Genomic DNA, 14,100 nt, shown 5'->3' on the forward strand with positions numbered 1-14,100 from the left:
CTGTTAAGTAACCCCTATTCTGTTCATGTCAGATCTCTGTTTTGCCAGTTTGCTGTGCACACTGACTACCACCTACCTATTAACTTTTATTTCTACTGTTCTCTGAATACCTAATAGAAAGTAAGACATTTGCACAAAAAGGAGGGCATTTCCAAAAGAGAAAAGCAAAAAGACAGAGGGTATTTGAACAGTAATCGCTCACAAAATCAAATACCAGATAAAAGGAAATGGAGTAGGGAGAAGGAGTGAACAGGAGAAATAATACAGTGACAGACAAATCACTGAACTTTACCTCAACTCAAAATGTCATACATTTCTTTACGCTTTTTTTACTGCCATCTTGCATACTCATATCTCACTCATCCCCACCATAATTATTCAGAAGACAAGGAATTTAATCCACCAGTTGGGTGGAAGAGTCTAAATTCATTTCTTCTGGTAGAGAATTAAATGAGTTCCACCTGCCACTATTCCTTTCTTTTCATTAGCTATTGGCCATTAAATAGTAACTTCAAATATTTATTTTCATACTCATTTTTAATATATGATCTTACTCATAAATGTAGTCTCTAATTTCTAATAGTAGGTAAGAATACATTTTCTAAATAACAGGAACAAGTGAAATTTTTTAAAAGTTTAAATAGCTTTATTGAGCTATAATTCATATGCTATACAATTTACCCATTTTAAGTGTTCAATATCACTTGTGTAATTCACAGGATTATATAGCAAATCATTATAATCTAATGTTAGACCATTTTTGTCACCCTAAAAGAAGCCCAGGCCTGTTAGCAGTCAATATCCATTTCTCACAACTGAATTCTTTCAAGCCTGAGCTAGAGTGGCGGGTGCCTATAGTCTCAGCTACTCGGGAGGCTGAGGCAAGAGAATCACTTGAGCCCAAGAGTTTGAGGTTGCTGTGAGCTATGATGCCACCTCACTCTGTCGGGGGCAATGAAATGAGACTATCTCAGAAAAAAAAAAAAAAATACCCATCCTCACCCTTACCCCCACCTTCAGCCCTACGTAACCATTAATTACTTTCTATTTCTATGGATTTCCCTATTCTGAGAAATTACAATATGTGATTTTTTTTTTGACTGACTTCTTTGACTTATCTACAACACTCACAAGAATGACGTGTTGTAATACGTATCAGTATGATATGTAGTGTGTATCAATATCTTGTTCCTTTTCATTGTAGGGTATAAACAGTGGAACCTTTACGTGGATCCATACCACATTTATCCATTCACCAGTTGATGGACTTTGGGTTGTTTCCACTTTGGGGCTGTGATGAATTATGTTTCTGTGAACATTTGTGTACCAGTTTTTGTAAGGACATGTGTTTTCATTTCTTTTGGGTATATACTACGTTATCTAAGAGTGGAATGGCTGGGTCCATAAAACAAATGGAATTTAATACATCATCCTTCAGTTCAGAGTTTAATGATTATCTGATGCAGACATCTCTTCTTTTTAATCCAGATATAGATGCCAACAGAGAGCTCCCACTCACACAGCCACCTTCAGCCCTCTCGTCTATCACCAGTGGCAGCTGCCCAGGAACACCTGAAATGCGCAGGCGGCAAGAAGAGGCCATGCGAAGACTAGCTTCACAGGTACAGTAGGATTCTCAAGTGTGGACGTCCTACTTCCATTTTAACAATAGCAAGGTATCCTACCTTTGCCTTCCTACTGTTAAGGTAATATTGTTACTGGGTCCACGGTAACACCTCTAGTCCCAGCTACTCGGGAGGCTGAGACAAGGCATACCATGAGCACACAGAGAAAAGTTTCCCTTTCTTTGCTATTCTTAGAAAAATACTTCATTATGATTGGATCAGAACCTTAGAGTTGGCAAAACCCTTAGAAATGTCCTCTAGTGAATACACAAAGAAGTTGAAACTCAAGGAAATGATATGGTTTACCTAAGGTCACAGTATAAATTAATTTCCGTTTGAGGTTTCTGTTTTTCTGAAAATAATGTATGTACCTAGAAAAATCAAATAGTACTTAAATCCAGCAATTCTCTTCCTCTGCCTAACCTATCCTTTCCTCACAGGCAGCCACTTTCAACTCCTAGGACAGTTTTTCTGATTTTTGCCTTCACATTTCTAAATAACATACTACTAAAACTTTTCATTAGTTTACCTATTAACCATTGCTGCTTATTATGGATGATGAGAATTACAGCTCTTTCACTTTCCTTTCTCCTACCACCATCCATAATATAGTTACGTCATGATTTTCAATTGAATCCAAATTATGGTATTTTCAGTATTATTACTATGCAAATATAGTTTACTCTGAAGCCAAGGATAACATTTTCTTCTTGAACAATTTTTGTTTTTCCTTGGATTCATGAAATGCTTCATTTTAAAATTTGCTCAGTTTTCTGGCTGGGCATGGTGTTCACGCCTATAATCCTAGCACTTGGGAGGGCAAGGTGGGTGGATCGCTGCCTCTCTCTACTAAAAATAGAAAAACTAGCCAGGCTGCTGTGGCGGGCACCTGTAGTCCCAGTTACTCGAGAGGCTGAGACAAGAGGATCCAATGAGCCCAGGAGTTTGAGCTTGCTGTGAGCTATGACACCATGACACTCTCTTCCCAGGGTGACTGAGTGAGACTCTGTCTCCAAAGAAACAAAAAATTTGCTCATTTTTCTTCAAACCTTTGGCTAAGTCATTTTTTTTTTTTACCCTGGAGACATCTATCCTAGAAGCCTTCCATCACGCTCAGTCTGGACCCAGGACAGCCTCAAGGCTTACCACCTAGTTTGTTATTCTGGGAGTTCCTATCACTTCTCTTCTGTGTTTGATCTCATCATCTTCTTTCTTGATTTTATTCTTCATTTGAAAGGAACATATCCTAGAGTTGCTCCCTAAGAAAGGCTATATAGATGTAAGTTTTTTTGAAACTTAACATTTCTAAAAGCATCTTTTTTTTTTTTGAGACAGAGTCTTGCTTTGTCACCCTGTCTAGAGTGTAGTAGCATTAGCATAGCTCACTGCAGCCTCAAACTCCTGCCTCAGCGCCCCTCCCTCCACCAATTAGCTGTGACTACAGGCACATATGACCGCGCCCAGCTAATTTTTTTTTTTTTTTTTTTTAGTGAAAACAAGGGTCTCCAGAGTTCAAATGATTCTCCCAAAGTGCTAGGATTACAAACATGTAAAAGCATCTTTATTCTATGCTCATACTTATTTTTGTTTGACATAGTAAATCATTTTAGGTTAAAAATTGTTTTCCCTCAGAATTTTGAAGGCATTGCTCCGTTGTCTTGAGCTTCAGTATTGGTATTAAATAATCTAGTACTATTCTTTTTTTTCTTTTTTTAGAGACAGAGTCTCACTTTGTCGCCCTTGGCAGAGGGCTGTGGCATCACAGTTCACAGCAGCCTCCAACTCTTGGGCTTAGGCGATTCTCTTGCCTCAGCCTCCCGAGTAGTTGGAACTACAATACAGGTGCCCACCACAATGCCCAGCTATTTTTTGTTGCAGTTTGGCTGGGGCCAGGTTTTGAACCCGCCATCTGCGGTATATGGGGCCAGCACCCTACTCACTTAGCCACAGGTGCCACCCTAGTACTATTCTTATTTCTAATTTTTTATATATTCCTTTTTTTCTCTCCAGAAGCATTTAGGATCTTTTTATCACCATTATTCTTAGGCCTTTATCATTTATTCTATTGGTACCTAGCAAGCCCTGAAAATATTCTTTAATTCTGGGAAATGCTTTTGTATTATAATGGATGATTATTTTCTCACCACTGTTTGCTCTATTCTGTACTTCTGCAACTCCTATGAATCAAAAATAGATTTTCTGTAGTAATGGTCTAGTTGTCTTAACTTCCTCTACTGTCTTCTGTCTTTCGTTTTTATTTATTTATTTTCCTTATTTCAGATTAATGTGAGGGTACAGTTAGGTTACAATATTTGCATTTGTTAGGTAGAATCCCCATTGTAGATGTGTCACCCACCCAAGAGGTGTGCCATATGCCCTTACATTGTGCCCAATAAGTGGGAACATACCAATCCCCTGCCTTTGTCCTGTCTGCCTCTTCCTTCCTTTCCCCTTGTACTTGTGTTTTTAGGTTTTGGGATTTGGGTCAGGTTTTTTCTTTGTGTGTTTGGAAGGTTGGTTGGTTGTTTTAGTTTTTGTTTATTTACCTTTGAGAGATTTCCTCAACAGTACCTTCCAACCCTTTTGCAAAATTTTTTATTTTGGGTATCATAGTTTTAATTTCTAATAATTCTTTCTTTTTCTCTGATTGTCCCTTTTTAAAGCATACTGGTTTTGTTTTATGAATGGAGTGTATTCTCTTTGCCTTAAGAGTTGGGCACTGAAAAACTGATCACCAGGTTATATGTATAGAGAGCTTGACTATGGATCATGCGATGATCCAGTCTTTATTGGAAATACCCAAAAGTTATTCATAACTTTTTTTTCTTGTGCTATTCATATTCTTTAGCAAAGAATCCTCCAATCTCCTGACTAGAGTATATATCCTAGCTGCAAGAATTTTAGAGCTAGGCAGGAATTTTAGAGCTAGGCAGGAACAGGGTTTCCCTGTTCAGTGTCAGACTTTCACTCCAGCTCCTTGTTTTCAGTCCTGCACATGACCCCTGTTCTTGCTCTGTGTGTGGTTTCCCTGTATCTAGATTGTCTCTTGCTTAGTTTTACTTCTCTTTCCTGTGGGTGTTAGGGAAGGTAGTCACCTGGCTGGACAGGGTATAGGTAAAAATCTAGGTACCTAACTTCTTATATAAACTTCAAATAAACTCTGTGTTTTTAGCTCCCATTGCACACCCTCATCTTCCACAGTATCTGGGGCTTCTAAATATTATGCTTCTCTCAATTTTTACAGATGGTCTATAACATTGTAAGGTTCTAATTTCTTCATAAAAATACAGTCCATTTCTGAAAGAGAAGCAGCACGTTTCTCCCAACTACACTCATCAATACACTCTCAGCTATAGATGGGCTTCTGAAAACAATGAAATTTCCCTCCTATTCACTGCTAACTCACTGTAACTTTAGAAGATGTCTCTGTTCATTTGTAACTATTTCAAGAGATATAGATATATCTGTGTTCATATGTGTATGTACATTCATACAGTAGAACCTCTGTAAGTTGACCACCCAAAGGACTGTAACAGACTGGTCAACATCCAGAGGTGGTCAACAAAAAGAACTAGGCCTATTATGCTGATAGTACATGTGATGCCTATCAGGTCTATGAAAATTAGGGCAGCTTGAGATGGTCAGTGTAGGGAGGTGTTCTGCGTACGTGGTTGTGTATATATAAATATAGAGAGAAAGATGCAGAATTACAGATAGGTGTTTATGTATGGGTTAATAGATACAGGCTTACCTTTTTTTATTGTGCTTCACTTTATTGCCCCTTTGCAGATAATTGTTTTTTTTTTTTGCAAATTGAAGGTTTGGAGCAACCCTGTATTGAACAAGCCTATCAGTGCCATTTTTCTAACAGCATGTAGTCACACCATTTCTCTGTGTTACATTTTCATAATTCTCTCAACATTCCACACTTTTAAATTATTTGTTATAGTTTTCTGTAATCAGTAGTCTTTGATGTTACTATTGTAATTGGGGGCGCCACACACACACTGAACTTAATAAATGTTGTGTGTGTTCTCACTGCTCCACCAACCAGCTATTCCCCTATCTCTTTCCATTTCTTCGGCCCTGGCCGAATTGCAAAACCAAAAAATAGCTGGGCATTGTGGCAGGTGCCTGTAGTCCCAGCTACTTGGGAGGCTGAGGCAAGAGAATCGCGTAAGCCCAGGAGTTGGAGGTTGCTGTGAGCTGTGTGACGCCACGGCACTCTACCAAGGGCCATAAAGTGAGACTCTGTCTCTACAAAAAAAAAAAAAAAAAAGGAAAGCAAGAGAAACAGTCTTATTGCTGATATGGAGAAAGTTTTAGTTGTCTGGATAGAATATCAAAGCAGCTACCACATTCTCTTAGGCCAAAACCTAATCCAGAAAAAGGCCTAACTCTCCTTTAATTCTGCAAAGGCTGAGAAAGATGATAAAGCTGCAGAAGAAAAGTTTGAAGGTAGCACAAGTTGGTTCATGAGTTTTAAGGAAAGAAGTCAACTCCATAATATAAAAGTATAAGGTGAAGCAGCAAATGCCTCAAGGAGAAGCTGTAGCAAATTAGCCAGAAGATCTGGCTGTGTTAATTGAGGGTACTAAGCAACAGATTTCCATGTAGACATAACTTTATATGAGAAAAAGGTTCCATCTAATGCTTTTTATAGCTAAAGAGAAGTCAAAGCTTCAAAGGGCAGGCTGACACTATTATTAGGGACTAACGCAACTGTTGACAGTAAGTTGAAGCCACAGTTCATTTACCATTCAAAAAATTTGGGGACCTTAAGAATGATACTGATTCTACTCTGCCTATGCTCTACAAATGGGACAACAAAACCTGGACAGCTGACCATCTTTTTACAGCATGGTTTACTGAATATTTTAAGATCACTGTTGAGACCTACTGCTCAGACAAAAAGATTCCTTTCAAAATATTACTGCTCATTGACAATACAGCTAGTCACTCAAGAGCTCTAATGGAAGGAAATGAACATTTTCATGACTGCTGAGGATATAACATTCATAATATTTCCTGACAAGGAAATTAATATTTTCATGTCTGCTAAGGACATAACATTCATTCTTCCATTCATGGATCAAGGAGTAATTTCAACTTTCATATCTTATTATTTAAGAAATACATTTTATAAAGCTGCCGTAGATAATGATTTCTCAGGTGGATCTGGGCAAAGTAAATTAAAACCCTTTTGGAAAAGATTCATCATTCTAGATGCTATTAAGAACATATGTAGGGCGGTGCCTGTGGCTCAAGGAGTAGGGCACCGGTCTCATATGCCGGAGGTGGCGGGTTCAAACCCAGCCCCGGCCAAAAACCACAAAAATAAATAAAAAATAAAAATAAATAAAGAACATATGTAATCATAGAAAAAAGTCAAAATGTCAGCATTAACAGGAGTTTAGAAGTTGATTACAACCTCATGGATGACTTTTAAGGGTTCAAGACGTCAGTAGAGGAAGTAACTGCAGATATGGTGGAAATAGCAAGATAACTAGACGTGGACCCTAAAGATGTGACTGAATCACTACAATCTTATGATAAAATTTAAACAGAAGAGTTGGTTCTTGCAAATGTGCAAAAAATAAGTGGTTTCTTGAGATGGAATCTACTCCTGGTAAAGATGCTATGAATGTCATTGAAATGGCAACAAAGGATTTTCATAAACATAATTGATAATACAGTGCCAGGATTTGAGTCCATTGACTCCAATTTTGAAAATTCTACTATAAGTAAAATTCTATCAAATAATATCACATACTACAGAAGAATCTTTTGTGAAAGGAAGACTTAATTGATGTGACAAACCTCAGTGTTATTTTATTTTATTTTTTTTTGAGACAGAGCTTCACTTTTTTGCCCCCAGTAGAGTGCCTTGGTGTCATAGCTCACAGCAACCTTGGGCTCAACCTCATGCTCTCTTGCATCAGCCTCCCAAGTAGCTGGAATTAACAGGTGCCCGCGACAACACCTGGCTGTTTTTAGAGGCAGGGTCTCTTTGTAGCTCAGGGTGGTCTTGAACTTGTAATCTCAGGCAATCCGCCCGCCTTGGCCTCCCAAAGTGCTGGGATTACAGGTGTGAGCCATCACCCACGGCTCCGTTACTTTATTTTAATAAATTGCCACAGGTGGCCGGGTGCGTGGCTCACGCCAGTAACCCTAACACTGTGGGAGACTGAGGTGGATGGATCGCCTGAGCTCAGAGTTTGAGATCAGCCTAAGCCAAAGTGAAAACTCATCTCTTAAAAAAAAAAAAAAATAGCTAGGCATTGTGGCAGGCACCAGTAATCTCAGCTACTTGGGAAACTGAGGTAAGAGAATTGCTTGAGCCCAGGAGTTTGAGGTTGCTGTGAGCTGTGACACCATCGCATTTTGCCAAAGGCAACAAGGTGAGACTGTCTCAAAAAATAAAATAAAATAAATAAATTGCCACAGACATCACAACTTTCAGCAACCACCACACTAATCAGTCAGCAGCCATCAACACTGAGTAAGACCTTCCACCAGCAAAAAGATTATGACTCACTGAAGGCTCAAATGATCATTAGTACTTTTAGCAATAAAGTATTTTTAATTAAAGTATGTATATTGTTTACATATATAATGCTATTGCACGCTTAATGGATTACCATATAGGGGAAACATATGTTTTATATGCACTGGGAAACCAAGAAATTCATGTAATTTGCTTTGTTGCAGTTTTTGGTGCCAAACCCACAATGTCTGTGAGGTATGCCTTTATCTATACTTTGATTTCTTTTTTTTCTTTTTTTTGAGACAGAGTCTCACTATGTGGCCCTGGGTAGAGTGCAATGGCATCACAGCTCACAGCAACCTCAAACTCTTGGGCTTACGTCATTCTCTTGCATCTGCCTCCCAAGTAGCTGGGACAACAGGCACCCACCACAATGCCCAGCTATTTTTTGTTAGTGTTGTAGTTGTCATTGTTTGGCAGGCCTGTGCTGGGTTCAAACCTGCCAGCCCCGGTGTATGTGGCTGGTTCTTTAGCCACTGAGCTATAGGCAATGAGCCGTAATGCTGATTTTTTTTTTTTTTGGTGGTTGTGGTGGTGGTGGTTAATGCAGATTTTTAAATCTGCACTATTTTATTTTTGTAAGTCTTAGTTTATAACACAGCTATAATCAAGAATGTGATGTAAGCATATGTGTGTATTGAGACTAACTTGATTTTTCTGATTATTTTATCCCTAATACTTTGTTATAAGATTAAACTCTTTCCTGTGCTGTACTATGCTAAATAAATGCTAGTGGTATTAATATAAATCTTCATTCTCAGGCTTGCTTCCTATTTTTAATAATTCAGAAGGAAAACTCAACTTTTATTTATATAAATCTTCATTCTCAGACTTGCTTCCTATTTTTAATAATCCAGAGGGAAAACTCAACTTTTATTTATAATTTTTAATTCTAGTTATAATATTATATGTATACAAAAGAAATAGCGTATCAAGTTTCTGATCCTATGTAATCAGGCAGTTTCTGAAATAGCAACTTTTATTTTTATTTGAAAAGTTGAGGGGGTGGCGCCTGTGGCTCAAAGGGGTAGGGCGCCGGTCTCATATGCCAGAGGTGGTGGGTTCAAACCAGCCCTGGCCAACAAAAAAGAAAAGTTGAGGAATGGAGAGGTAAAAGAATTGGTGGGGCGTGGTGGCTCATGCCTATACTCCTAGCACTTTGGAAGACTGAGGCAGGAGGCTTGCTTGGGGTCAGGAGTTTGAGACCAGCCTGAGCAAGAGCAAGACCCCATCTTCACACACACAAAAAAAAGAAAATTAGCTAGGCATAGTGGCATGCTTCTGTGTTCCCAACCGCTCAGGAGGCTGAAGCAGGACAATCTCCTGAGCCTGAGAATGTGAGTTTGCCGTGAGCTATGATGATGTCACTCCACTCTAGTCCAGGTGACAGAGATCCACTCTGAAAAAAATAAAAAAAAAGATAGTATTGCAGAATGATCATGTAATAACCATAGCTTTTGCTCTTGCTACTGAGAAGCCTGTTTGTATTCTCACCTTTCTTTTGTAGGTGGTTGCCTATCACTATTGCCAAGCAGATAATGCCTATACCTGTCTGGTACCAGAATTCGTCCACAACGTTGCTGCCCTCCTCTGCCGCTCACCTCAGCTGACAGCCTATCGGGAGCAGCTTCTTCGGGAGCCTCACCTGCAGAGCATGCTAAGCCTGCGGTCCTGTGTTCAAGACCCCATGGCCTCCTTCCGGAGGGGAGTCCTAGAGCCCCTGGAGAATCTCCACAAAGGTACAGATAAAGTTGAAAGGATGTAAAAGATGGAAGCTTTGGAACCCAAGGTCACCAGGGTCATGCTTTAGGAATGATTATTTTTATCACATTGCCAAAATGAAATGTTCCATAGCTGATATCCTACAGGATATAGTTAACAGATTAAAAATTTTACTTAGAGAGTAAAAACACCAAATTCCTGCTTTAACTTCTATTTCCTCTTTTCTTCATAAAAATTCTTATTCTTCTTTACAAATATAATGCATTTTTTTATACTAAAGATAGCAGACCTTTCAGTCCGTTCTATAGAGTTTGAATAAGTCAGTGCAGTTATGGCTGCAACTCAGAGTTGTTCAGAATATGGTTAGGATTCTCCCTCGTCTTTATGTGTCTTTATTATTACATCAGTTCAGGTAAAGTGGGATGATATCCAAGGTTGCACAACCCTGTGTATGTACTAGAAATCACTTAATTCTACACTCTAAGAGATATTTACATGGTATAAGGATATTTTATGGTACATAAATGATATCTCAGGAAAACTTTTTAAAAAGTGGAAAAAAATTAAATGGAATCCCATCTCCTCGAATTCATGCACGTGAATTTCCTCCCCTTTTCCTCTGCAATTCTAGTGTCATCTGTGTCCTAAGGGCAGCCATTTCTCTAAAGATGGTGCACACCTTTCTAAGTCCTCTGCCCCATACCCATTACAGTGTTTTGTCAGTGTTGGAATCCAAAGAGGTTTGATTAAGCATGAGATTTCTGAGCAATCATGTTTATTCCAGAAAGACTTATATACCTTTCTCAAGGGTTTTAGAAGTGCTTATAAGGAAAATGATTCTTATTTCTCCTGGCCATCTTCTGCGTTTATTTCAGCTTCCATGATGGTTATTTGGATAGCAAAATTTCTCTTTTTTTCTCAACTCTAATGACCTCTGTCTCTATTTCTGCTACCTATAACCTTGACTATACTCTAAACCTGTTTAAACCTTAGAGTTTCTCCATAAGTATTGCTAATTATATTTTCTGTATAGTCACTCAGTCTCTAAAATGTGTTACTTCTGCCTTTGTGATGTTTTTCACATCCATCTATCTCATTTCTACCTTTGTTACCCCAAGAGCTATTGAACTGCCCGTGATGTCATATCTGTCAGACCCTTCCTTATCTTCTGTGGTTCTTTGGTTTAGTGTTTCTTTCACATCATAACACACTTAGAAAATTATAAAAAGCACATGGCTTATTGTACCCTCAATGAATCCCCAACAATAATAAAAAAAATAAAGAAAGAAAATTATAAAAAGCTGTACAGCCTATCAGGATAAAAATTTATGACTCCTCCTGGCTGGGCATGATTAACCCTGAGGCTACAGCTGTTTCTGACCCCAGATGCCCCAAGGGCTGAAATTTAAGGACACCTCTAACCTGTTGGTGGCATACCAGATGGGGGAGCTCTTTCCAGTTTCTCCAATCTTTGTACTGCTTTCAGATAAAGCTTCATAAGGATGCTGGCATCCCAGCGCACTGTGAAGAGCTTTGCTTTGTGGGAATGCCTTCCATCTTGGCAGCATCTAGGGCAGGAAGATGGTGGCCACAAAGAAGACAAAAAAGTCGCTGGAGTCCCGGTCAACTCAAGGCTTCAATTTGTTACAAAAAGTAAAAAGTATGTGCTAGAGTATAAGCAGACTCCAAAGATGATAAGAAAAGGCAAAGAGAAATTGGTCATCTTCACTAGCAATTGCCCAACTTTGAAATCTGAAATACAATACTATGCCATGTTAGCCAAAACTGGCGTCCATCACTACAGTGGTAATAATATTGAAGTGGGCACACATGGGGAAAATACTGCAGAGTATGCCCACTGGCTAACATTGGTCCAGGTGACTGGTGTCATTAGGAGCATGCCAGAACAGACTGAAAAATAAATTGTGCATATTTTTTCTTTAATAATATTTGCCAGAACTTATTTTTTTTTGTAGAGACAGAGTCTCACTGTACCGCCCTCGGGTAGAGTGCTGCTGCGTCACACGACTCACAGCAACCTCTAACTCTTGGGCTTACGCGATTCTCTTGCCTCAGCCTCCCGAGCAGCTGGGACTACAGGCGCCCGCCACAACGCCCGGCTATTTTTTTGTTGCAGTTTGGCCGGGGCTGGGTTTGAACCCACCACCCTCGGTATATGGGGCCGGCTCCCTACTCACTGAGCCACAGGTGCTGCCCTGCCAGAGCTTATTTTAAATTTAAAACTAAAAACTTCATAAAGCAATTCTCTGACACATAATTTCCCCCTTCGGTATCCAGTGATTCCTTATTGCCCACTGAATTAACTTTGAGCTCCTTAAACTAATATTCAAGATACTTGATGGTCAGGATCTACCCTACTTTTCAACCTTATTCACTTTAATTCTTATGAATCCTGTGTTTACAAACTAAAATATTCCCTCATCCTTAGATATTCTCCTTCATTTTCCCACACTTCCTACGTTAACTTACTGTTTCCTTTTCTTGATGTGCTGCCTTCTCACATCTCTGCCTGTCAGAATTCTACCCATCTTTGAAAGACCAGTTTCACTGCCACCTCCTTCATGAAATACCTGATGATCCTCCTATCCCCCTCCAATCAGAAACAGTGTCCTTCTAAATGGACATTAGATGTTTTAAAAAAATAAATTATTTATGGTACTCAGTATATTACTATGTATATATAATAAGAACTTTAAATTTGTTCACTAACGTTTATTAAACACTATATGCTAGGTGTTACACTTTGTGGTTTACAAGAATTAGTTATTTCTGTACTACAGAAAATATTTCTATACAACTACGTTGTATGCTATTGAAGTTAGAAAACTTTTCTTAAACTGAATACACATACTTCTCATCAGCCCGTGGAACATACTCAAAAATTGATCGCATCTTAGGTCACAAGTCTAACCTCAGCAAATTTAAACGAATAGAAATTATTCCTTGCATCTTCTGGGACCATCATGGGATAAAAGTTGAACTCAGTAACAACAGGAATCTGCATACTCATACAAAAACGTGGAAGCTAAATAACCTTATGCTGAATGATAGCTGGGTCATAGACGAGATTAAGAAGGAAATTACCAAATTTTTGGAAGTTAACTTAATGGGACATCTCAAACAACTGAAAAAGGAAGAACATTCCAATCCCAAACCCAGCAAAAGAAAAGAAATAACCAAAATTAGAGCAGAATTAAATGAAATTGAAAACAAAAGGATTATACAACAGATCAATAAATCAAAAAGTTGGTTTTTTGAAAAGGTCAATAAAATAGATAAACCTTTGGCTAACCTAACCAGGAAAAAAAGACTAAAATCTCTAATTTCATCAATCAGAAATAGTAAAGATGAAATAACAACAGACCCCTCAGAAATTCAAAAAATCCTTTATGAATATTACAAGAAACTTTATTCTCTGAAATATGAAAATCTAAAGGAAATTGACCAATACCTGGAATCACGCCACCTTCCAAGACTTAGCCAGAATGAAGTGGAAATGTTGAACAGGCCTATATCAAGTTCTGAAATAGCATCAACAATACAAAATCTCCCTAAAAAAGAAAAGCCCAGGACCACATGGCTTCACATCAGAATTCTAACAAACCTTTAAAGAGGAACTAGTACCTATGTTACTCAACTTTTTCCAAAATATAGAAAAAGAAGGAATGCTACCCAACATATTCTATGAAGCAAACATCACCTTGATCCCCAAACCAGGAAAAGACCCAACAAGAAAAGAAAATTATAGACCAATATCCCCAATGAATATTGATGCAAAAATATTCAACAAGATCCTAACAAACAGAATCCAGCAACACATCAAACAAATTATACACCATGACCAAGTGGGTTTTATCCCAGGGTCTCAAGGCTGGTTCAATATACGTTAAATCTATAAATATAATTCATCACATAAATTAAAAAACAAAGACCATATGATTCTCTCAATTGATGCAGGAAAAGCTTTTGATAATATCCAGCATCCTTTCATGATCAGAATACTTAAGAAAACAGGTATAGAAGGGACATTTCTTAAACTGACAGAAACCATCTACAGCAAACCCACAGCCAATATCGTATTGAATGGAGTTAAATTGAAATCATTTCCACTCGGATCAGGAACCAGGCAAGGTTGCCCATTGTCTCCACTGCTTTTTAACATTGTAATGGAAGTTTTAGCCATCA

General features: G+C 38.4%; 1 protein-coding gene across 7 annotated transcripts in view; it reads left to right on the forward strand.

Moving 5' to 3' along the window:
* The window catches only part of TANC2 (tetratricopeptide repeat, ankyrin repeat and coiled-coil containing 2), a 382,898-nt gene that overhangs the window by 249,385 nt on the left and 119,413 nt on the right, over positions 1–14,100 (forward strand). For all 7 annotated transcript variants that reach the window (XM_053567902.1, XM_053567904.1, XM_053567905.1 and 4 more), the window contains 2 exons: positions 1,489–1,622; positions 9,680–9,911. In XM_053567902.1, coding sequence (XP_053423877.1) covers positions 1,489–1,622; positions 9,680–9,911 — 366 coding nt within the window. The remainder of the gene's footprint in view (positions 1–1,488; positions 1,623–9,679; positions 9,912–14,100) is intronic.

Source organism: Nycticebus coucang, chromosome 18 (genome assembly GCF_027406575.1).
Source record: "Nycticebus coucang isolate mNycCou1 chromosome 18, mNycCou1.pri, whole genome shotgun sequence".
Classification (NCBI taxonomy): domain Eukaryota; kingdom Metazoa; phylum Chordata; class Mammalia; order Primates; family Lorisidae; genus Nycticebus; species Nycticebus coucang.